General features: G+C 40.8%; 1 protein-coding gene across 1 annotated transcript; it reads right to left on the reverse strand.

Moving 5' to 3' along the window:
• Nucleotides 1–1658: 1658 nt before the first annotated feature.
• LOC148847270 (pyruvate kinase 1, cytosolic) lies at nucleotides 1659–17468 on the reverse strand. Its single transcript, XM_088950755.1, has 16 exons — nucleotides 17097–17468; nucleotides 16735–16831; nucleotides 16487–16584; nucleotides 15503–15658; nucleotides 14513–14590; nucleotides 7775–7906; nucleotides 7350–7430; nucleotides 7058–7129; nucleotides 6851–6940; nucleotides 6528–6672; nucleotides 6309–6397; nucleotides 4866–4961; nucleotides 4685–4752; nucleotides 4348–4447; nucleotides 2276–2335; nucleotides 1659–2011 (listed from the first exon to the last, which is right to left on the reverse strand). Exons 1-16 carry the CDS (start codon nucleotides 17163–17165, stop codon nucleotides 1859–1861), a joined length of 1584 nt encoding a protein of 527 aa, XP_088806881.1. The 5' UTR covers nucleotides 17166–17468; the 3' UTR covers nucleotides 1659–1858.
• Nucleotides 17469–24455: the final 6987 nt, after the last annotated feature.

Below are 24455 nucleotides of genomic sequence, written 5' to 3' on the forward strand. Positions count from 1 at the left end.
TGAATTTCAAAAATTTTCCTCTCATAATTTAAGATAACTCCAAGATAGTCATCTTAAAAAGTCCATGCTCGTGGAACCTGAGGAGCATCATCTAAGACTGTTGGAAGCTCAAGAAAATGTGCGAGATGGGGATCATTTACGAGCATGCCTTTAGCGAAGCAAATCAGGCTGTGGATTGATTGGCCCACCATGCTCATGAAGCCCAGTTGCCAAGGAATAGCATGTTTCTCTGAACCTTTATAAGTTGCCTTGGCCTTTTGCATTTATTTGTTGTAGTGATTCGTGGGGATGTGCTACCACAATATATTTAATGTTCTTCAGCACATCAGTGAAGGGTTTAAAATATCAATTATTACAAAGAATATCAGAAAACTCGTACAAATCCCCACGACAATAACAAGGGTAAGGCTCAAATGACTATGAACAAGGTGTAAAAAAGAGAAAAATATATTGTGGTGACTTATATGAGCAAAGTACTAGACTACACTTTTAAAATTAAGAAATGCATGGAATGGATACAACAAAGAAAACCCATATAAAGCTCATCAATGCTTTGATAAATAATCAACTAATTTTTTTGCTTGATTTTGTATTTAAATTTTTGGTTGATATGGAATAGTGTATAGGTCCGCATCTACCAATAAAATCTAATATGATACACCATTAAAGGCTGCATTTGGCATTCCGGACTTACCTCCTTTTTTCTGTTAAAACGGAGATAAGTCCTTTATTAGGCTCAGTTTAAAAAGAATACAAATACAAATTTGTAGTGTGCAAAACCATGTATTTTGTATATGCTTGCACTGTACATATTTGTATTTGTACTCCTTCCGAACTGAGCCTAAATGCCAAATGCAGCCTAAACCTTGTTCCAATGAAAGGTACTAGACTACTACAGAAAGAAAAAATGAAGATAACAGAGAACCAGCCAACTAACTAGTTCTGTAGTGAATCTTTATATAACGAAGTTAAGGCTTGCTAATCCCATGACAAAAATACCACTGATATTGTTTGGAAAGGTAATTTATCCCACCAGACGAAATTGACTGATGGATTTGGGTGTGGATGTTATTCTTTTAAATTTTAAATTTTTAAATCGCGAAGAATGAGATTTAACATGAACAAGGAGTTAAGTGGGCGGGAGGCATCCCAAGCAATAACACATTGCCCAGAGACAGTAGCTAGTCCCATTACTAGCTGCACCATTGTACATTTGAATAGTTAATACAACAAAACAAAGTAATACAAAAACCCCGGAAGGCAGGAACCCAGCACCTCGAGTTCACGATCCATCAGTAGAATCAATCTAGAGCTCAATCTATGTAAAAAGGTTTAGACTCGAAGCTTCCTCTTCCCACGTACAGGGCTACACCGTTGACCACAGTTAATGATGTGTAGATGGAAGCAGCAACAACCCGCAGGAATTTGAACCAGAAAACCTTGAAAGATTTTTTTCCCTGCAAGGGTGGGTGGTAACGATGATCTGGGGCCAGTTTAAGCTTTTTGAAGCTTTGAATAAGGTAAGCCAAATCGCTGGACAGTAGATTCATTCTGGTGTCTGGAACGATAAATGAAGGTCTGAAATAAACATGCAGCGCAGCAGCGGATACACCACCACGACTTTCTATTTCTACTTAATAGCTTTAAAAGATGCAATATAACTGCAACTGCCTCAGTGTACACTCTTAATATTTTAAGTTGTTAACACAACAGCTCATCTCTTAAACTATGAGAGCTTGGTGAGCCCTCGTAGGCCTACTACCATGCTCATAGCATTCTACAAGGGGACCAAAACCAAAATGAAGCAAAAGCATATATTATATATTCAAAAAAAAAATACAAACAAACATCGTTTAGTCTAGTCTTCGAGCTCAATGATCTTTACGACTGAAGCATCCCCCACTTTCTGGCAAATGACAACACGATCATGAGACTTGATTACCCCAGAAGCCTTGCCATGATCAAGTGCAACCTTCAGGACCGACTCATTTGTAGCATTTGTTGACTCAGCCTGCATCATCAAAAGTAGGTGAGTTTGTTTCAGGTGCCCAAAAATAGATGCATAATTTTAAGTTCTCTGAAATATTTTTTCATGGCAAATTTGCTTATTAGATCAATCGGAGGGAAGACTAGAATAGAATTTATATGCATCCTATAAACACCTCGTCCCCATCCGCACTTGTATTGCAATGGGCACTAAATCTGACGTATGCATAGAATTTTCAGTGGGCACTAAATACATGAACCAATTGATCTAAATAAAACATAAGCTCACCGGATGTCGAGGATCTGCAAGCATGGGAAAGAGGCCTCTGACTATGAGCGATTGCCTCGCCTGCATGGTATTTCATTACAAATAACATTAGCTCACAAGGAACTTCCTGAGATTGAACCAAAATACTAAGGTCGATAAACTACTTGAATGAAATAGAACATCTTGAACTTAAGAAAGTCCACTTAAATAGGCAAGAAATGATTTATCTATCAAAAAAAACAAGAAATGATTTTTATTAAATAGAGAAAAAAAAAGAATAGATTCTTATCTTTCCGATTCTGACCAAAGAATTGATAGATTTATCAGTCAAGTAATGAAAAGTCCAGTTAAATCTAAACTTCAAAAATAATTGGGATAAATCCTTGAACTTACTCCCAACTTATTGTCATCCTAACACCCCCTCTTAGATGACTGAGTCGTTAATAACAGAATTTATGCAGTCTAAAATGCCCCAAGACTAAACCATAACTCCTCTCCTGGTCTCATCGGTGTTTACATCGACTTTCGATGGAGTCGATGTAAACTCCAATTTGCACATTATCTAAAATGCCCCTATAGACTAAACCATCAATTGGATGGACTGAATTCTGCTGCGTTTGTTTCTGGCGTAAATACAAACCAGCATAAAGCTCCACTTCCAGTCCATATTTGTCTGTGTTTGAATGGAGTGCAGTTTTACATCGAAGATGTAAACTCCACTCATGGTTGAGTGTTAATTGATAATCAATGTAAATACAACATCAATAAAATCGATGTAATTATTTACATTGATTATCACACTTTTCAAAGTTACAATGGTTCACTCATTTAAACCTATCGGTGTTGAACTCCATCAATCAATACATATTTACACCAAAAACAAACGGAACCTAACTTCAATACATGGAAAGAAGACTTGTTTTCTCTTCCATAAGCCTCTCCCAGAGAAATCCTACAATAAACCAACAATAATATTCTCACCAGAGATCTAGTCTAACTCATTCAGGCATATAAGCTACAATGGACAACTAGATACAAGTAATGTTTTCGCGATGCCCCTGGCCAAGGCTTTATCACTCCAGAGTCCAGACCCAAGGTTCAAAATATCTGGAAGGGGTGTATTGATATTTTGAACCTTCCAGTTCTATGTTTTTAGTTTTTTTTCAAGGTTGCATAGAATAATATTATTTATATATTTTTGGTTTATTAAAAAACAAGATTTCTGAAAAAAAGTTTTAAATAGGTTCTAAAAGAAACTATACAATACGAGCCTTCCTCTAGACCTTTGGGACTCGACTGGCAGAACAATCCAAGGCAGGCCCCATGCCGATGGCATGATTGGTGAAAACCCCAGAAAAAGCCCAAATCAGTATCAGCTGTCGGTCATCCATTTAAGAGCTGGTCTGCTTCAGCCTTTTTGAATATCAACTGGAGAACTGCAAAGCAGCCGAACCAGCTTAGCTGAATCTTCAGCTCAGCCCTCCCAAACGGACCTCTATTGCTGATAAACTGAGGTATCCTGTTAAGGGGACCCAACAGAGATTAGTAGTTCAAGTAGACTTTTAGTGCTGGGTGGTTACTGCAATTTTACTAAGACTTAATCTAAGAATAGGACACAAGATTTGAAGATAAGTGACAGATAATAAATAACAAGAGGTAAGAGGGTATTTTTGCCCACAGGTAATTTCATGCAAGGCTAAATGAGGTCATTTTTTATTTTTTGAAAATTTTTTGATATTCTACTGGTAACTGGCATTAGTCTTGTCCTGCCACATTAGCAGACAAGGTAGGCTACAGTCAAGCAAGAAAGGTAAGGGGAGGTTCAAGTATTTCTCACAAACCTCAGGGGAGGTTTGAAGTATTTACCCCAAGATAATTTGATTACTGATCATTTTTTGTAGTACGCAAAAAGCATTGTATTTTTGCACATCCAATATACTGGAGATTAAACGGTGGTCATGGGGCTTTAAAGGTTTAATGTTCTCCAACAAGCTTAAAGTAGGAATGCAACCAACAAAATTTTAATTCAGCTAAGGCAGTCTCATAACATTTCACAGTAACGCAGTCGTAAATAATTAGGCTGGGCCAAATACCTCAAAGGCACCAGTAAAACTCCATTTAAGTTGATTTGTTTTGAGGCGAGGGATGACAACTGATATAACAGGCATTGTTGGTCTATACTTTGCAATCAATCTGCATGAACAAGTACATTTAGATTGTCAGGTGAGCATACAAATAAAATACACAATTGCATATGTTGATTAATTTCTCTAGTACAAGGCCCAGCTAAAACTAGCTACCCAAAGATCTTGTTGAAAACAAAGAGGAAATGGGTTTTTTAATAGCGAGGGCAGTCAAAAATAATCATTAAATTTCCTTTAAATACACAAACATTTACATTCTAACATTCGTCAGAATTCAGGAGATTACCTAGCAGCCCTTCCAGATGAAGTGAAACAAATAATAACAGAAGCCTTCACCTTAATTGCCGCACGTACCTAGATAAAGAGCATCAAACATTAGCATACCTCTCAAACAGAGCAACTTTTGATGCAGTGATCAATGATTAATGATTAATACTATATTACAAGTGAAATTCCAAATGAAATACCGCAGAAGAAGCAATGGATTCCAAGTGGGTCATTGGTTCTCCAACATATTTGACAGTCTTCTTGAAATATAGATCTTGGTTGAAAACCTTCTCTGCCTGCACGTTTAGCAATTTAACTATATAAGCAAGGGTACATGAACCTCTATAAAAGCCAGCTATAAAAGATCAATGGATATTGCCAACAGATGATAAAATCATGATATATAAAGAATAGAAATCAACAAGAGCGGGAAAACTTGTGACTAAAAGTTGGATTTTATGGTAATAGGCCAATCTCCGTTACACAATTAAAATCTAAAGATGTCTTAATTCCATGCGCAGGCACATGGAATCAAATGCAATCCCCGCTAAAACTAAAGAAACCAACAATGAAACACCATTTAAACGAGAAAAATGCAACCAAGGTTTTTCAGGCAAGATAGAAATACAGCTTTCCATCATTTCTAAGTCATTTTCTTCATCATTTATGTAACTTATTAACGAATAGAATGGCACTATATATATTCATGCAGGACATCTTACCCTTGTGATCGTTTTTTTATCAGTGTAATCCTTGTGATCTTTGAGTTGCTTACCCTTCATGTTTTATTGTTCTTGGGAGGTGCAGGTGCACCATTTTTCCTTCTTAATTATATAAAAAACTCTAAAAAATGCTGAGTAAGATAGCAGCCAATTAGCGTCAATTGAAGATTTTCAACAGTAAGAAAACTAATTGAAGAATTTCAACGGTGCTCTTTAAGGTCAGATAAATCCAGCATAAATCTGGGTCCAACAGGAATAGGACGATCTGGCACTACAGTAATTCACTAGACCAGCACATAAAACACACCGGACATTAGCCTCTTGGAAAATATATAAACTCTGATACAAGACTTGAAATGTTTTTTAACCAGATAAATATAAAGAATTGATATGAAGAACACTTATCTGGTAAACCCATTCACCATATAAACCCGATACCCTCCCTGATCATGTATTAAAATTAAAAAACATTGTAACCTCAAGAACTTCCCTAAGATAACAGCAGTGGCACCAGTATTTTTTCAACATGCCTTCACCAGACAAATTATAAGCTTTTGAGAGACTTGTTTTCAATCTTGTCATCAAGTGTCGCTTGATTTGCATTATTAATTTAAAAATTTTGAACAAAGGCACAACATTTGAAGCTCAAAAGCCTCAATCAGCTATCTTTTCCGGTTTGATGAAGAAATAATTAATTTCTCTAAACATAAAGAGAAAGCATGATGACGTCACAAGTTCACAACTTTGAACTCAAACTATGAAAGGCACCTTCAGAGGAAATGATATATTCCAGTCTACATTTTTCAAAAGTATTTCTCAAGGAATATAGAACCAAGAAATGTATGACATTAACATGGTATGAGAAAGACACCTTCTAAATCAAGACATGTTTCAATGGTGAAAACAATTGAAGAGGCTTACCTCAGCACAAATTTTGCCAACAATGGATATGGTCTCAACAGGATATAAACCCCGCAGTGTCTCTGCACCTAGAAGAATTGCATCACTTCCTGCACCCATTCAAAAGTGAAATAAGTATACATCTGCAGTACCAAATAGCTCATAGACATGTAACTTCAAAAAAAAGGATTTATGGACCATGGAAAAATATGAGGATCTTCCACTTGGAATATGACTCACCATCCAATACGGCATTTGCAACATCAGTAGCCTCAGCACGAGTTGGTCTCAGGTTATCAGTCATACTGTCCACAACTCGGGTAACAACTGCAGGTTTTCCAGCCATGTTGCACTTGTAGACAGCAGATTTTTGAAATAAGAAAACCTGATCACAATTCAGGAAGGACATGTATCATATCCAGGTTAGTTCCAATGGTTAGCATAGCAAATCACTAATACCAGGTGGTTAACCAACAACCAGTGTTCAATGGGTTGGCAGATTATATAGACAATAACTCCTGAAATATTTTATTTTAAAATTGCACAGAGTTCAGAAAGCTGACCTTCTCAGGTGGGAGATCAATACCCAGATTACCACGAGAGAGAATAACGCCATCAGCTTCACGTAGGATCTCATCAAAATGGGCTAAGCCCTGCAAGAATCGAAGAAAGGTTGCATACTCACATTGTCATACAAGCACTACCGTGAAGAAGATGGTCAAAACTAAATTAATTTAGAATGTACTAATAATAATAGTTTGGAAGCTTACCTCAACATTTTCAATCTTTGCAAAAATCTGAGTCTGACTAAGGTCACCCAATTTAGAAAGGTACTCACGAGCCTGCATCACAGCATCAAGCTCATTAACATATAAAATGACGACATCAAGAAAGAGAAACAAAAACCGGATAGCTGCAAAAAGAAAGGATTTTAATGAACAGGTAATTATAATATAATCCCAGAAGAATCCTTGGAAATAGATTACATATACACATGCATATACATAAACCGTTACAAGGAAAATAATCTAAGCATGAATATTCACAAAAAGAGATCCTTACATGACGAACATCCTCTGCATGACGGGTATATGACAAAGACAGAAAATCAATATTGTTTCTGACACCCCACGTACTTATTACCTGAAAAAATCAATGAAATATCATGAAACATAATGGACAAAAACCCATAAGCAAGCAGCAAAACACCATAACATTTAGTGCAAGAAGATTCAAATTTTAAAAGCACCTACTCGATCTGAAAATCACTGAAGATCAAGCTAAGACTAAGAGATCCATAATCACTAGATGAAAGTTCCTAAGTAATAAATCTTTCTTTTTTACATTCTAAAGGTATCAAATGCTTCATCACATCCACCCAACTCAAGAAATGCAACTTCTAATAGCCATACTATTGTTTAGCATTAAAAGGGGCATATTAATAGTTCTGTAGTAGGAAAGATTATTGAAAAATAACTAAAACTTACTTCTTTATCTTTATCAGTCAAGGTGGGCAGGTCAATACGGATTTGAGAAACATGCAATGTGAACAATGACCCAGCCAATGTAGTAGAGTTCTTTATCATGCAAACCACATCTTCCCCCTTCAGTTCAGAAACCTACAAAGAAAAACACAAGTTTACAAATTCAGATTACTGTCATTTCCATTAGGCAAAATAATATCTTACTTGAACTTACATACTTCAGTGAACAACTTGCTCCTCCACCCAGGCTAATTGCCCCAACAGGTCACACCACCCAAGTTTTTCTGTTTTTCCACTTCTTTTTTTTCTGTTCTTTTTAGTCGGGGGTTAGAGACAAAAGGTTTTTAAATTGGTATATACGCTAAACTTTGAAATGCTAGGACCCTTCATTTAGGTTCATAATATTTTTTGAAGCAGGCTAGGTCTACATGAGATACATGATTTGCAACTCAGGAATTTCAGCAGATCAAAGGACCTTCAAATAACCCAGTCAACCTGATTTTTCTTGTAAAAGAACATTAATTAAATATTAATTAGATATATACAACAGAGCAAAGTCACTATCCTTTTCTATAGGCTGGCATAAGGCCAACTTAACCCAAACTCTGGTTTTCTTTAAAACCCTGCCCCTAAACAATAGATGTCAATATACCCCTTGTTTTGCCATGGTGTCGACTACATATTAGCTGACCTGTGGATCCATTTAATGATAAACCCATACCACACGGCACCTGTCTAATATTCATTTCTTAACGGTTGTAAGGCTTACTCAATTGTTAGTAGGCTGTCGGTCAGTTACTTGTTTTTTCTTTTTCTTATTATTTTGATTCTAGGATGTGCCGCCAGTTACTTAATTCTTTTTTCTTATTATTTTGTCGGTCAGAGCAGTTTTTCTGGGTTGAAAAAGACCTATGATCCCTCCTGCCCACTCTTTAAAAGTTTTTGGACGTGGCAGTTCTGTGGAAACCCTAGCAGGTTTCTGGCGACTTTTCTGCAGAAACCCTAGCAGTTTTTTTCTGGCGGCAGCTTCTGTGATTTCTTTTTCTTGGTCATCATACCAAAAAAACCCTAGTCGGAGAAGGGCGATGCTGGTGCAGACTCCTCTGTTCGATGCTGTGAAGTCAAGTTCAGATTAGCACCTTCGTACAAGTGCTAAACAGGTGTGTGTGTGCTAAACAGGTGTGTGTTTTGTTTCAATTTGTCTCAACCTTCTTTGGCTGATGGTGTGTAGGGCTCATGCCTTGGTTATAATAGTTATTTGTTTGGACGTTGGATGGTTAGGCTGTGTGAACTACAGTCAGACTGATTGTAATGTCTGTATCGGTGGTGCTGAACCGATTACCGGACTGGTTTAATGACTGGTTGTGTTGACTGAACCCATTGTTCTCAATAGTATTTTTTGTTCTCTTGCTCACATTCTAAAAGTAAACTCCCTGAGGGTTGGTATTCTGATTGTGGCTGCGGTGTTGTTGGGTGGTGTTTGGATTGTTTTTCAATAGTATTTGATGGCAAGTCATGAATTAACTTCATCGGGGGCTACACCGACCCGCAGCACAGCGGGTATGAGAGGTGAAAACATGGTTTTTCCTATGCCAATTACCCCTTTAAACGGTCTGAACTACCTAGAGTGGGCTAAGAGTGTATAACTCTATGTAACGGCAAGGGGTAAAGCTGGTTACATCAATGGAAGGGTGAAAGAACCGAAGGGTGAGACGGCTGAACATGATAGATGGGACCAAGAAAACAATATGGTGATGTCTTGGCTCCTCGCAGCCATGGAACCTGATGTGAAAAAGAACTTTATGTGGGCAGATACCGCTAGTGAGATCTGGGAACAGGCCAGAACTACCTATTCTGAGCAAAGGCATTACGCCAAGGTTTACCAGTTACAAGCCGAATCCTCAACATGTAAACAGGGAAACCGTAGCTTGTCTTCATATTATTCAGCCCTTACCTCCATATGGAAGGAATTGGACCATTATCAGGCCATGGAGTGGAAGCACGATGATGATGCTAAGGCCTAAAGGAAGGTGGTCTCTCAGCAACGGGTGTTTGCTTTCTTGTTGGGACCGAACCTTGCATATGAACCGTTGAGGGTGCAGATCCTAGGAAGCAAAGAGTTGCCTACGGTTCACGAGGTATACTCCCTTGTTCAATCTGAAGAATGCAAGCGGAATGGGATGGTTACAACTGAGGAGGAGCAACAAGTTGCTTTGGCTGCAATGAATAATAACTCCACGAGAAAGAAAAGTGACCCTAAGAAGGCGAATGATAAAGATGAGCTGTTTTGTACCCACTGTCGGCGTTCACGACATACACGTGACACTTGTTGGGACATCCACGGGAAATCCAAATGGGCAGCAAAGAATCAAGAACAGGGTAAAGGTCAAGGTCAAGGTCATCAGAAGAAAATGAGCACAAGACATGTGGCAACCCAAGATACTCAAGTTGTCGGTAGTACCTGGGACCACCCTAATAATAAGTCTGACCCCAAGGAGGATATAATGAATTCCTTCAAAGAGCACCTGGAATCTTATGGTAGGGCTTTGCGGCAAATGGACAGCTGAGTCACTGGTACTCTCTCTACTTCATTTGCATCTACTTCAGGTAATATGGCTTCTGCATTCCATGTCACTCCTACAAATTCCCCTTGGATCATTGACTCAGGGGCCTCCAACCACATGACCGGTAAGCCTAACTTGTTTTCAGTCTTATAGCCTCTTTTTAGGAAGGGATAGAGTGAGACTTGCAAATGATTCTTTTTCGTTCATTGCAGGCCAATGATCAATATCCCTTCCCCATGGCCTTAACCTGAATTGTGTATTGCAAGTCCCTCAGCTTCCTATAAATTTGCTTTCAATTAGTAGCATTACAAGCTCCTTGAACTGCAATGTGACATTTTTTGCTAACTCATGTGTTTTTCAGGATCTAACTTCTGGGAGGGCGATTGGTAGAGGAAGCCTAGTGGAAGGTCTCTACATTCTCGACAACAAAGCTGGTCTCTCGGTGTCATCCTCAAAGTCGCATAGTCAGTCCATAAGAGTCAATTTTTTTTGTGGCATAGTCGTTTAAGTCATGCTTCTTTCGAAATAATAAAATCCTTGTTTCCAATTTTATTCAAGTCATGTTCAGTGTCAGAATTCATGTGTCAAACGTGTCAGTTGAGCAAACAATGTAGAACAACTTTTCACTCAAGTAATAAAATATCAAATGTTCCTTTTCATGCTGTGTATTCTGATGTATGGGGGCCTACAAATGTAATCCATGATGGTGGATATGAGTACTTTATTACGTTCATTGATGATTACTCTCGCTATACATGGGTAATTCCTATGCGTAGCAGAGATGAAGTTCCAAAGATAGTGAAGGACTTCCAGAAGATGGTATTTACGCAGTTCCATGTTGAAATACAGATCTTCCAATCTAATAATGCAAATGAAAAATTCCATGGGGAGCTCAATGAATTCTTTGCCTCCCACGGATCTATTCATAGGAGCTCATGCGCCAGAACACCACAAAAAAATGTTGTTGCAGAAAGGAAAAACATACGCCTTCTTGAGGTAGACCGCGGGATGACGTTACACATGAATGTCTCAAAAAGGTTTTGGGTGGATGCTATACTTGCAGTTGCATATGTCATCAACCGCATGCCCTCCAGAGTACTGAACTAATGGCCCCTCATCATTTATTGTACCCTCAGTCTCCTTTATTTTCTATCCCCATGAGAGTGTTTGGTTGTCGGGCCTTTTTCCATGATTTGTCTCCATCCCGAGGTAAGTTAGACCCTCGGTCCATTCCTTGTGTCTTTCTAGGGTATCCCTCCTCTCAAAAAGGGTATCGATGCTTTGATCAATTTTGTCGTAAATTTTTTGTGTCCATGGATGCGTCCTTTGAGTCTGAGCCATTCTTCCCTCCTCCTCAGGGGGAGAGTCGTAGTGTGGAAGAGGAGAAACAGGTTCAGGTATCTCTTCCTTCTATTCCGGACCTTACTCCCTTTTGTGTCTTCCAACGTACAAGTCAAAGAGATCAACGGTATGATAGAGATATGGAGCAGCCAAACACTGAGCAACTGACATCATCAGACTCCCAGGAGATAAGTCCACCCCTAACCCTACTCCTACTGTGGATGACCTTGACATTCCTATTGCCCAACAAAAGGGAGTCAGGTTTTGTACTACCAAACACCCCATTACCCACTTTGTCTCCTATGACTACATTTCCCCCTCGTACCGAGCCTTGCTATCGATAATTGATTGCATCCATGTTCCCAAGAGATCAGCGGTGTGATAGAGATATGGAGCAGCCAAACACTGAGCAACTGACATCATCAGACTCCCAAGAGATGAAGTCCACCCCCTAACCTTACTCCTACTGTGGATGACCTTGACATTCCTATTGCCCAACGAAAGGGAGTCAGGTCTTGCACTACCAAACACCCCATTACCCACTTTGTCCCCTATGACCACACTTCCCCCTCGTACTGAGCCTTGCTATCGGCAGTTGATTGCATCCATGTTCCCAAGAATGTTGCAGAAGTCTTAAAATGCCCTGAATGGGTAGATACCATGAAGGAGGAAATTAATGCCCTCCACAAAAATCAGACTTGGGAATTGGTGAATCTCCCAAAGGAGAAAGACCCAGTGGGGTGCAAATGGGTGTTCACAGTTAAGCACAAGGCAGATGGAACAGTTGAAAGGTACAATGCAAGATTAGTAGCCAAAGGGTACACACGAATATACGAGGTTGACTATGATGAGACTTTTGCCCCAATGGCTAAGATGAACTCAATTAGGCTTCTCCTGTCCTTAGCCGCTAATCTTAACTGGGAATTGCATCAACTGGACATAAAGAATGCTTTCCTAAATGGTGACCTAGAAGAAGAAATACACATGGTTCAACCCCTTGGATTATGTGCCAAGGGGGAGTGAAAATAAGGTGTGCAAGCTGCGAAAGTCTCTCTATGGCTTAAGACAGTCTCCCAAAGCCTGGTTCAGTAAGTTTCACATGGCAATTCAAGAGATGGGCTTCAAACAATGTCAATCTGATCATACACTCTTTGTGAAGAGATGTCAGGTTGCTGTATTGATAGTGTATGTAGACGATATCATCATTACAGGAAGTTGGGGCTCAGAGATACAAAACATAAAACAATTCTTTGCATCTAAATTTGAAGTGAAAGATCTAGGCCTCCTGAAGTATTTCCTTGGGATTGAAATTGCTCGCTCAGAAAAGGGTATCTTTGTCTCTCAAAGGAAATACACCCTTGATCTATTACGAGATAGAGGTAAATTAGGTGCAAGGCCGGCAGATACTCCTATGGATGCGGACCACAAGCTAGGTGACTGTGTTGGTGAACCTTTGAAAGATGTGAAACAGTTCCAAAGGTTAGTGGAAAAACCGATTTATACGTCCATGACCCGTCCAGACATTGCCTATTCCGTTGGGGTCCTAAGCCAGTTTATGCACTCTCCTAAGAAACCACACATGGAGGCAGCAAAGAGAGTCGTTAGATACTTGAAGAAATAACCATGAACAGGCCTACTATTCAGTAAACACAATCACCTAAAGGTGGAAGTCTTTACAGATGTTGATTGGGCAGGAGCTGTGGATGATAAAAAGTCCAGTAGTGGGTATTGCACATTTGTGGGAGGAAATCTGGTGACCTGGAAAAGCAAAAAACAAAGTGTGGTAGTAAGGTCAAGTGCTGAAGCTGAATATATAGTTATGGCACATGGGGTGGCTGAAGTCCTTTGACTAAAGAATCTTCTAGGGGAGCTTGGAGTTGTTGTTCATAGTCCTATGTCCCTTTACTGTGACAACAAAGCTGCAATAAACATCGCCAGCAACCCAGTCCTACATGAGAGAACCAAGCACATTGAGGTGGATAAACACTTCATAAGGGAAAAACTGGAAAAAAAGTAAAATTGCATTCCTTATGTCAACTCCAAGGAACAACTTGCTGATGTCCTTACAAAGTGGCTTCCATGCTCGCGACACAATGAGTTATGTGGCAAGCCGGGCATGATAGACATATTCAACCCAACTTGAGGGGAAGTGTTGTAAGGCTTACTTAATTGTTACTTTATAGTTGTTGTTAGTAGGTTGTCGGTCAGTTACTTGTTTTTTCTTTTTCTTATTATTTTGATTCTAGGATGTGCCGCCAGGGGCATACTTGTAATTTCTGATTCTTTTACGAAATTAATATAAATAGAAAACTGGCGGCAGCCAGAAACAGACTTTTTCCTCTCAACCATACCCTCTCTCTCTCTCTCTCTCTCTCTCTCTCTCTCTCTCTCTCTCTCTCTCTCTCTCCACAAATCATCACATTAACCAACCTGACACCCGCATTGAATCACCCTTATACCTGCTGCAATATTAATATGGTTGAGGGTCCTTGGCTACATGCCAATTTTTATCCTTGTATAACAGCTAGTATTTCTGCTCTAACTAAAGTTCCATCTCCCACTGGAACTAAAAAATATTCTAAAACAAGTTTCCCATACCCTCAACACCTGAAAGCCCCAGATCTCCCACACTGCAAACCATCAAAATTAAGCTTACAATGCAAGTGATTGGAGCATTCCAAGTTGCCAAAATTACCCTTCTTGCTTGGCATTCAGACTGATTTGACATGTCTAATTATTTCAGTTAGTTTCCTTTCCAAGTTGGCCAAGTATGCAAGGAATTTTGTGCTGAACAACTTCAGAACTTGATATAATCATCTAATAACCATGACCTTACCTCCAGCCAAACAGATGTTGTTTCACTTCCAGTGAACAGGTATTGACCGATAAAAATGGTGTCACCTCTCTTCACTGCCTGCACATCACCAAAAATGCTTCAGCTTACAAGATGCAAAGTTCACTGGACAATATATAATATAATGAAATCAAGCGCAATCACAAAGGTATCAGCACGGAGTAAAAACTGGGACAAAAAAGTAAAACATGGTTCAGAAAATTTCGCTACCAAAAAGAAATACCATGTCTTATCCAAACATAAAAATGGTGGTATTGAAATAATAGATCAACAAGATCATCATCTATATCAGTGTCCTACTTGCTCATGTGAATTATCAACATATCAAAATAATCTCAGTCACTCAATTAAACCCCATAAAACAGCTTTGGAACTCTTGCAAGCTTTTAAACTTTGCATTTGAGAATGGACTTTTAAAGCACCATCAATCTCAGGTAAGGATTTAATGAAGAAAAGTATATTTCAAGCAGGGTGAATGGTAAATAATTATATATTATCATGTAGAATCACAGTTTGATGACAAGGCCTAAATGAAATACTTTCATAGTGGTAATATTTGATCATTTGCATTATGGCAAAGACCAAACAGAAATCGTAAGTTGTACCATTTCTAAAATCCAGAAAGAATTCTCCACAAACACAAGGAAACCTGGAAGAAATTTGACAATCGAAAGAATACACTTGAGCTTAATGCCCTAATCCTGTTAGGTGCTATCATTGATATTATCTAACAGATATGACTGAGGATGTTCTTGTATTCCGTAACAAGATAAAAGGTGCCCTGCCATGTTTATTACCTATGACAGCCCAGTAAAATTAATAGGCAATAATTGCTCCGAATTGTACAAATTAATAGGCAACAGCCATGTTAGGTGCCATCATTGATATTATCTAACAGATATGACCAAGGATGTTCTTGTATTGTACAAATATTCCATAACAAGATAAAAGGTGCCCTGCCATGTTTATTACCTTTGACAGCCCAGTAAAATTAATAGGCAATAGCTCCGAAGTGGCTTCCTTTTCCTGATCAGGTGTTAGAGTAACATAGGCATTCTCTTGAAGCAAAATGGATTTCTCACTCTTATTAACGACCTGCAACTCTGGGCCCACAGTGTCGAGCATGACCTAAAAAAGGAAAAGATATCTTCATGCTAAATCAAAACAACAAAAGCATAGTTCACAAAAGTTTCAAATGTTAACCTAGCCGGCATAGTTGTCAAGGCACTACCTACACACCCTTTGTTAGGTGCCTCACCTGAACACTTGATAGCTTGACTTGTTACAACAAAGCACCCACCTAGGCGCCAAAAATGACAAGGCAGGATCGTTCATATTGCTACATCTTACCAATATGAATGTTTATAAATTCTATTATATGTTGCATATTGTCTTCGTTAAAGCTCCGAGAGTTTGCGTAGGGAAAAAGAAAGAATAGAAGTGAAAAAGAGGCTTTTTCCTACTCTCTCTCTCTCTCTCACACACACACATTAAATAAAACAGCTGCTCCACCATTGTTCCTTTTTCTTTTTAAATTTACTCTCCATCTTAAATTTTATCATATAAAATTATAGTCGTTCTCTAGTAGCTAATTATATGAGAAAGCGTGTTATTAGATATTTCTTGCATTAGAACTAATTTTCAAATTATTGAAAAATAGCATATTTAAAATACTATTCTCCCAGATATAACGAATGTGTTTTGAAAGGAAATTTAATGCTCTCAATAAAGAGAACTGGTATTTTTCTTTTAACATGCATGCTGAATGGTAATGAAATATAAAGGAACCAACCAAAATTTAGTTTTTATATTATTATCGCCTAGACGCCTTGACAACCATGCTAACCGGCCCGGCAAACACCGACACATTTAACGCGTGGGAGCAGTTATAACTGAGCTAAGTAGAGTTTGTGCAGCAAAAAGAAAACAAGTAGAGTTTGGGATAAGACAACTTACAGCGCAGAGCTTCTTTGTACTTTTGACAGCCATCTTCAGATTTTCCAAAGTCTCTTGGTGATAGTCGATGTCTCCCCATGAAAAATCAAAACGCGCCACTGGCACAAAGAGAAAACAAATATCACTACTACACCAACGAACCAGATCGAAGATTAAAAACAAAACATTTTCTTCTACTAAAAACAAGTAAGAGTCTATTCTCTAAGGAACAGAAGTACATAATCAAAAAGATCTAAAATATTGTATACCAGACATCCCCGCCTTAAGGCATCCAGAAATAATTTCCACAGTTCGCGACTTCGAACCGAGAGTCCCAACAATCTTCGTCATTGCAGGGAAGAAAGTCTGAAAAAAAAATAACAATAATAAATAACAAATCGAGGCCAAATAAAGACGCAAACCCTAAACAATCACCCTACGCCTCCCGCCTACATAAAACAATTTAACTCAACATCTCAGTAGCAAGAAGCGATCTGGAACAAAGTAAAAAGTTATTCCTTTCCTCAATCAAAATAACACTCAGAGAATGGAGGTTGCAAAAGCGAATAACAAACAAAGAAATAACAGAAAAAAAAAAAAAAAACAGGTGAGATTGTGGATTACTACTTACTGGTTTGGATGGCTCAAGGATGGAAGCCATCCTAATTGGTTCTTCGAGGAGCAAGTTAGTCGACTGCATTTTCGATTAACAATAGAGATCCGAGAAAGAACAGAAGAAACACAAACAGAACTGAAGCCTGATTTCTTCGATCGAAGGAGGTCGCCTTCGGACCAGAGGGATTAACAGAGCGCGAGACTGGTCTTCACCCAAAATTTCCTCTGAGCTCGGATCCTGTCACCCCTTCTTACATATATGGTTCAGGAAAACCGGGATTCCACGGCACATTCCAGTCTTTCCAGAAGCCAGGAAGGATTTTTCGAGTTCTGAATTTTGACAAGCAACAAATTCTTTTCTAATTTACGAAGTTCTCGTGTTCTCGTCACTCGTTTTCTTTTTATCGGGATAAATTAAAATTGGTTGTGTTTCAGTAAAACAATTTTACGTGGCAGACCACACCAACCATCTGCGCCAGGTGGAATCATCTTAAAATAGCCACGTGTACCATGCACGACGTGGCGCTGGTTTGCATTTGAATTATGCCACGTTACTGTAGTTGAATAAAATCGCATGTCTGTCAATCAGGACCGTAGATCTGAGTTTGAACTAATTTAAGCCTTCCAATTAATTGGGTACGTGTAAGGGCCATCAGATTGATATATTTCTATTTCTCCTTCGTGACCTTCTCGCGATAAAGAGAAAGAAAGAAAATAAAAAAAAATATCTTTTCTATCGTGGTTCGCATGTACGATAGGCCGCATTCAAGGATATTAGCTGCTAGTGCTAGCTAGCTTTTTCTCTCATTCCCATGAGACAATCGACGATATTTATGCAGACCCATGGGCCGTGACCCATGAAATTATGTCTCGTGGGTTCAAAACCAATGGGCATGGCTGATGGCTCGGCTCCCCTAGTTTTTAGATTCGAGGTTTTCTCACACGGTTTCCGGGTCCAAAACCGGTGATTCCACATTTCCACCGTGTGATCAAGACCGATGCGGAGTAGGACCCACGTGGACTAAACCCAGTCCACCATCTGAATGACCCCTGATAGATCAGACGGTCATTAGTAGGCCCGGCGCAGGAATTGTTGACTTATCGGTGGGCGCGACCCACGAAAGACATGCCATGCCCGTGGGCCGTGGCGCACGCGTGATGGTACATTGATTACATTTACAGGTTATGATATCACGTGATGTGCTTCGTGCCATCTCCCATCTTGTATGTCAATGTCGATTAAATGATGATCCCATCCATGCAACGGATGCAAATTTGGATGATGCGGACGACACTGTTTGTAGTGGTTAGGTAGGCGAGGAGATGCTCTTGAAGTTTCGCACCAAATCACAGCTCCAAATTCTACTCTGCGGTCTGACTCATCGGTCAGACACTCAGAACTTTAGTTGTGCGGTGCGACTCATACGAAAAAAGAAAAAAAGAGTGGTGGGGTAGGAATAGACATGTGTCGTTTATTTAGGGAATCCAGTGGGCCCTGCAGATCAATTTTGACCATTTAATTTGATTAAAATTTTCTTCTCTCTGCATTATCTTTTATTTTTTGGTAAAGTCTCTAAGCATTAATTGGGTAAATAGAAGGCAGGTTTTTGTTAAGGGGGTTAGAGACAAGGTGGTTTTGGGACAATGGAAGGTGGATTTGTGGTAAATCCCCTCCCACAGATTCTTCCGACTTTGCGTTGTTCCAACTTCCAACTTTTCATGCATTATGGTAGGAAATTACAGGAACAATCAAAAGGTTACGAAGGATATTCCACAAAATATTTAGTCATCTAAACCCATAGGTTAGCCATTTTGTCGTTTTGTTATTAGCAGCTTAAAAATATTTGATAAATTCCCATAGAGCATCAAGACTAATGTTTTTAAAACCAAATTGGATCGGATGGTCGGACCTGAAAAATTGGGAATCAATTATCCGTTTTGTTTTATTTTAAAATTGTTATTTGGCCAAAAATTGTTGATTTGATCAACGAATTGCTAAATCAAGTGATCAAACCATCAAATCATCTGGCATGGGAATATTTTTTGCAGTTTTTTGGGTTCTTTTATTTTTATTTTTTGTCAGAGCCGACCATTCATTTGGACCAATGGTTGAACCATTCAACCTAGGAATCAGACCTCGGAATGGTTTTGTCTGGTCCTGTTTTAAAAACCTTGAGCAAGACAACTATTGGGGAGTAGGGGTGTTGGCCTAAGTTAGCGTTTTATACTATTTCGAGTTTAAGCTTTGGAATCATTTCCATTTGAGATTTTGACAAAAGCCCAAACAAGCACGCTTAAGAGGGCATTCGGTAGTGTGTTCATCTCATGGATGGACCATTTTGGTCCACGCCACGGGATGAAATCACTGTTTAGTTCATTGTGGACAGGACCGGTCCATACTATCTCATGGACCAGCCCTATCCACACCCCAATTTCTCGTCAATGGCATTTTATCATGGATGGGGTCGACCCACGATTTGTTTTTGCTATCATGCTTCACGCACACTCTCCAAACCCTCATCTGTCGAAGTGCTCCACCAAAGGTCTCCACCACTGGAAAATATCCATTGTGCTCTGCCAAAGGTTTCCACCGAAGCTCTCCTCCGTCCAAGCTCTTATGTGAAACTCGAACAGAGATTTGTTAGAACTACCTTTCCTTCCACAATCTTGCAATGCAAAACAAGCAATGGTTTTCTAATGCATATGGCTCTAGAGTCTATAGTTTGCATGATATTCCCTCATAGTTGTCTCTATCTGATTGATCTGGAGGATCATGACGTTTTGCTTTCTCGCATATATGGATGTGCTTGTTAAGATGTGGACTCATTTGCAAAAGTTGTTTGGTGTGGGATAATAAGAAACCAACGACCTAAACCTCTGTGGAGAAACTACTAATTTTTTACAATAGAGGATGGGGAAGCCATCAGAAGAAACTGGAATAGCATAGGTGGATGATCGCATGAACTATTGACTTTTCATGCAAACCTAATTCGTTCATAATGATGGGTATTCTATTTGTCGTACAGAGTGCCTATGAAAAGCCCAAAGCCCAAAGCCCGACCCCAAAGGTCCCTAGAAAGAAAATCCATTTTTCATATGGAGTGTACATAAGCACACATAGATAGTCTGTTTTTCATACACTTTTGTTGCCATCAAACTCCCAAAGGTCCCTAGAAAGAAAATCTTGAAGTCCCCAATCCCAGTCAATATGATCATGCAAGAGATATGCAGGCTGTGATAGTGAAAAGAGCTCACTGAAATGCATTTGCTGTGATTTTGAGGATTCGGATATGAGATAGCTAGATGTTCAGGCTGTTGGATTTGCATTTGCTGTGATTTTGAGGATTCGGATATGAGATAGCTAGATGTTCAGGCTGTTGGATTTGCATTTGCTGTGATTTTGAGGATTTGGATATGAGATAGCTAGATGTTCAGGCTGTTGGATTTGCATTTGCTGTGATTTTGAGGATTCGGATATGAGATAGCTAGATGTTCAGGCTGTTGGATTTGCATTTGCTGTGATTTTGATGATTCAGATATGAGATAGCTAAGATGTTCAGGCTGTTGGCTTTGCATTTGCTGTGATTTTGAGGATTCAAATCATTTTAGAGACACTGATTTTATGGCTTTGCTTGTGCATTGGTCTTAATCGACTATACAATTTTAGTACTATATTATATGCATAGAATTCATGTTGATGGTAAGCAGACCTGTGAGTCTGTGACCATGCTACCAAATGGTACTTCCCTTCATCATCTGTAGCACTCCATGAGAAATAACACCAGGGCTTGGTTCATTATCCTAATTTGCAATATCAATAGGTTTCCTAGGAACCCAAGGATTATATTTTTATCCCCAAAGCCAGTTTTAGAATTTTCAGATTCTAGTAGCAAGGCTCGTGGAAAGGGAGAGTATGCCCTTCCCATGTGTCAATTGAATAAATAAATGCAGCCTAAACCACAGAGATCAACCTGTACCTTTGATTTGATGGAAGGAACTGATACAAAATCTCTTTGCAAGCTTTAACTCAATCCCGTTTTATAAACTCAAACTAAATGCCAAGTCTTTTGCTTCTTTTCTGTGTAGAAATATAAACTGAATTATTTTAATTTTAGAAGAATGTCAAAAACTATTATTTCTTTATGTTCTTTTGCCTTTAAAGATAAATTTTAAGGATCTCTGATTTTTGTTCATAAAAAATGAGAATATAATTTTTTTATGAATGCTGATAATTGCGTTCCACTGTAATTGATGGAAGAAAAAGTTAGGTTCAACATGGATGTTACCTATGATGGGGAAAATCCTCTCATAGCAGAATGTTTGCTTACTGCCTTTGACTTTTCTGGACCTTTTTTTCTGTTGGAGCTGCTTCCAGCACGCCATATGTGGACCTCTGCTCCAGTTATTCATTTTAGTCAATTATAAGTTTGATCAATATTAATATAAGTTCAATTGATATTGAGTTTTTTATCAGCAACATAAAAAAAAAAATGATCTAAGGTATGAGATGGAATAGAAATCCTAGATCATCAAAAAAGTTTGGAGTTAGGGAACAATACAAATATAGCAGATGCTACGTTGAATTACTCTTCTTTTTTGGTGTCTATTGTTTTGGGTTTCTGTCAATTTATATTGAATTCCTGCAAGTTTCTTTTGATAACTGAGATTTGTGCAAGTTGGATTTTCTCTTTTCATGGTACCACTTGTGCAATAAAAATTTCACTTTTTATGGAACCTGATGAGGGCAGATTTGGCCCTCTAGTGAAATTGTGACATGTGGCACCTCGTGATAACTAGGAAAACACCCAGCCAATAAACTTATGAAGTTGGTGACCCACCCAGGCACCAGTTTGGCCGGCCTGGCGCGACCTGCGCGCGGCGCGCGCGTGGCCTAGCGCACGACCTGTGCGAGCTGCATGCAGCGTGTGGCATGCGCAACCTGGCCGACCTGGACCAGCCTAGCGCATAATCCGGCCAAGCCACCCAAAAGGCACCCACCGACAAACCTGGCCTACACACTAACCCACCGACTGACACAGGCTCCAGCTTGACGACCTGGTCTAGACACTAACCCGCCGACTGACACAAGCGCCGACCTGACCCGCTGACTGACGCAGGCGCCCCCTGACAACCCGGCCCAGGCGCCGACCTGACGACCTGGCATAGACACTGACCCACCGACTGACGCATGCGCCCCCCTGACAACCCGGCCCAGGCGCCGACCTGGTCGCCTGACACAAGTGCCAGCTTGACGACCTCGAGGAGTTCACCACCGTACCCCGGTTCTGACAGGATGTGACGAGTCTTACCGTTTGGAGGCTTTTCACCCACCTAACTCGCGAGGACTCCGGTAGCTTCTTGTAGGAGTAGGTGACCGGCATTACAAAGCTGATGCAGGCCAAGCCTACGGGCCACATTACTACTTAAGACTCGGTCGCCTCTCTGGCACGGGCAAAGTTAGAAAAGAGTAGACCACTGGTCACTCCCAAAGCCTATGGGCCACATTACCACTAAAGACCCGGTCGCCTCTCCGGCACGGGAAAAAGTCAAAGAAGAGTAGACTACGAGTTTCTCCCAAAGCCTATGGGCCACACTAGTAATTGGATCAGCACTTACTAACTCATCAACTTACGGGCCAAAAAAAAACTACTCCCTTCGCTGAGTTACTATCAGCTTGGGAGTGGGGGGCTATTGATGAGGGCAGATTTGGCCCTCCAATGAAATTGTGACACATTGTGACGGTCTGACACAGGCTTAACCTTGCCTATGCTTGGCAGGCTTACGTTAGGAACATGCTCGTCATTTTCACCTATAAGATTTTTGGGAGAACTGATGTCATCTTCAGGCAGACCACCAAAAGCTTAACTTACTCTTTGAGGAGGGGTGATCGACCTCCTTGGGTGCCTAACCTTGGCACTCCTAGACCATCATCCCATTGCGGGGCGGCCCTGGTTAACGGCTAGCATGGCTACCAGGGTTCCTCATGGGCGCACACTTGCTCATGGGGACAGTGTTGGACCGGCACTGCGCTGCCGATACTCAAGGGAGGCTTGGCATGCGGGCTTGGCTCAAGTACGTCCCTTCACAACGCCAGTCCCTTGCCTAAGCTGAGTGAGCTACCCCGTTGCCCTTGGCGCACGGGTGTGTTCCGTCCCAAGCGGTTGCCTATCATCATGGCACACAAGTGCCTGTCATCATCGGCTTACAGGAGACCCATCACATCGGTGCCAAGTCACCTCATCGGCGCATGGTCGCCTTCCATTATGGTTGTCCCCCTTTAGCACGTAAACAGCGCCTCCCATGGACCGGTCTGAGCCAGGAGAGTGCCCCGGCCATTGGACTTGAGGTCATGATCCAGTGCTTCTGACTTTGGTGGAGCCATCCCATCGGGCAACTCCTAGCCTCTATGCGTTACAAAGGCTTGTTCTGGCCTGCCTTGGCTACGACGCCGCACGGGTTCTTCCGCTGTAGAACTACCCCCGTGACAACGTGGCACCTCGTGACAACTAGGAAAACACCCAGCCAACAAACTTACGAAGTTGGTGACCCACCCGGGCACCAGTCTGGCTGGCCTGGCGCAACCTGCGCGCGGCCTGCGCACGAAACACGCGACATGCGCGACGCGCGCGGCCTACGCGAACTACGCACGGCCTGCGCGAGCTGCGTGTGGCGTGCGGCCTGCACGACCTGGCCGACTTGGACCAGCCTAGCGCATGATCCGGCCAAGCCGCCCATAAGGCACCCACCGACAAACTTGGCCTAGACACTAACCCGCCGACTGACGTAGGCGCCCCCCTGACAACCCGGCCCAGGCGCCGACCTGGTCGCCTGACACAAGCGCCAACCTGACGACCTCGAGGAGTTCACCACCATACCCCGGTTTTGACAGGATACGACGAGTCTTACCGTTTGGAGGCTCTTTACCCACCTAACCCGCGAGGACTCCGGCATATAAATACCTCACCCCCCAAAGGGGAGGGGGATGAAAAAAGGGAAGTAACCCCCTGCTCTCTAGCTCTCTCATATTATCTTCAAAGCTCTCTACAATAAGAGTGCTAACTTAAGCGTCGGAGAGCCACCACCGGGAAAATACCCCCGGGACCTCTGATTCAGTTCTCGCAGGTCCTTCAACTCCCGCCGCCTACAAAGAGGAGGAAAAGATGGAGTTCTCGCAAGTCTCCCAGCTCCCGCCACCTACAAAGAGGAGGAAAAGATGAAGTTCTCACAGGTCCCTCAGGTCCCGCAGCCTACAAAGGAAAGAAGACCACCTCATGCTAAGGGCAGTCGGATTGTGTCGCACCAGAGAGGGCCAACATTCTCTAAGTCATCGGCCGCCTAGTAGGCAGTCCGCCACCAGGCAGTTCGCCACCGAGCA

This window comes from Nelumbo lutea, chromosome 6 (genome assembly GCF_056320005.1).
Source record: "Nelumbo lutea isolate HS-2025 chromosome 6, American lotus-T2T, whole genome shotgun sequence".
Lineage (NCBI taxonomy): Eukaryota > Viridiplantae > Streptophyta > Magnoliopsida > Proteales > Nelumbonaceae > Nelumbo > Nelumbo lutea.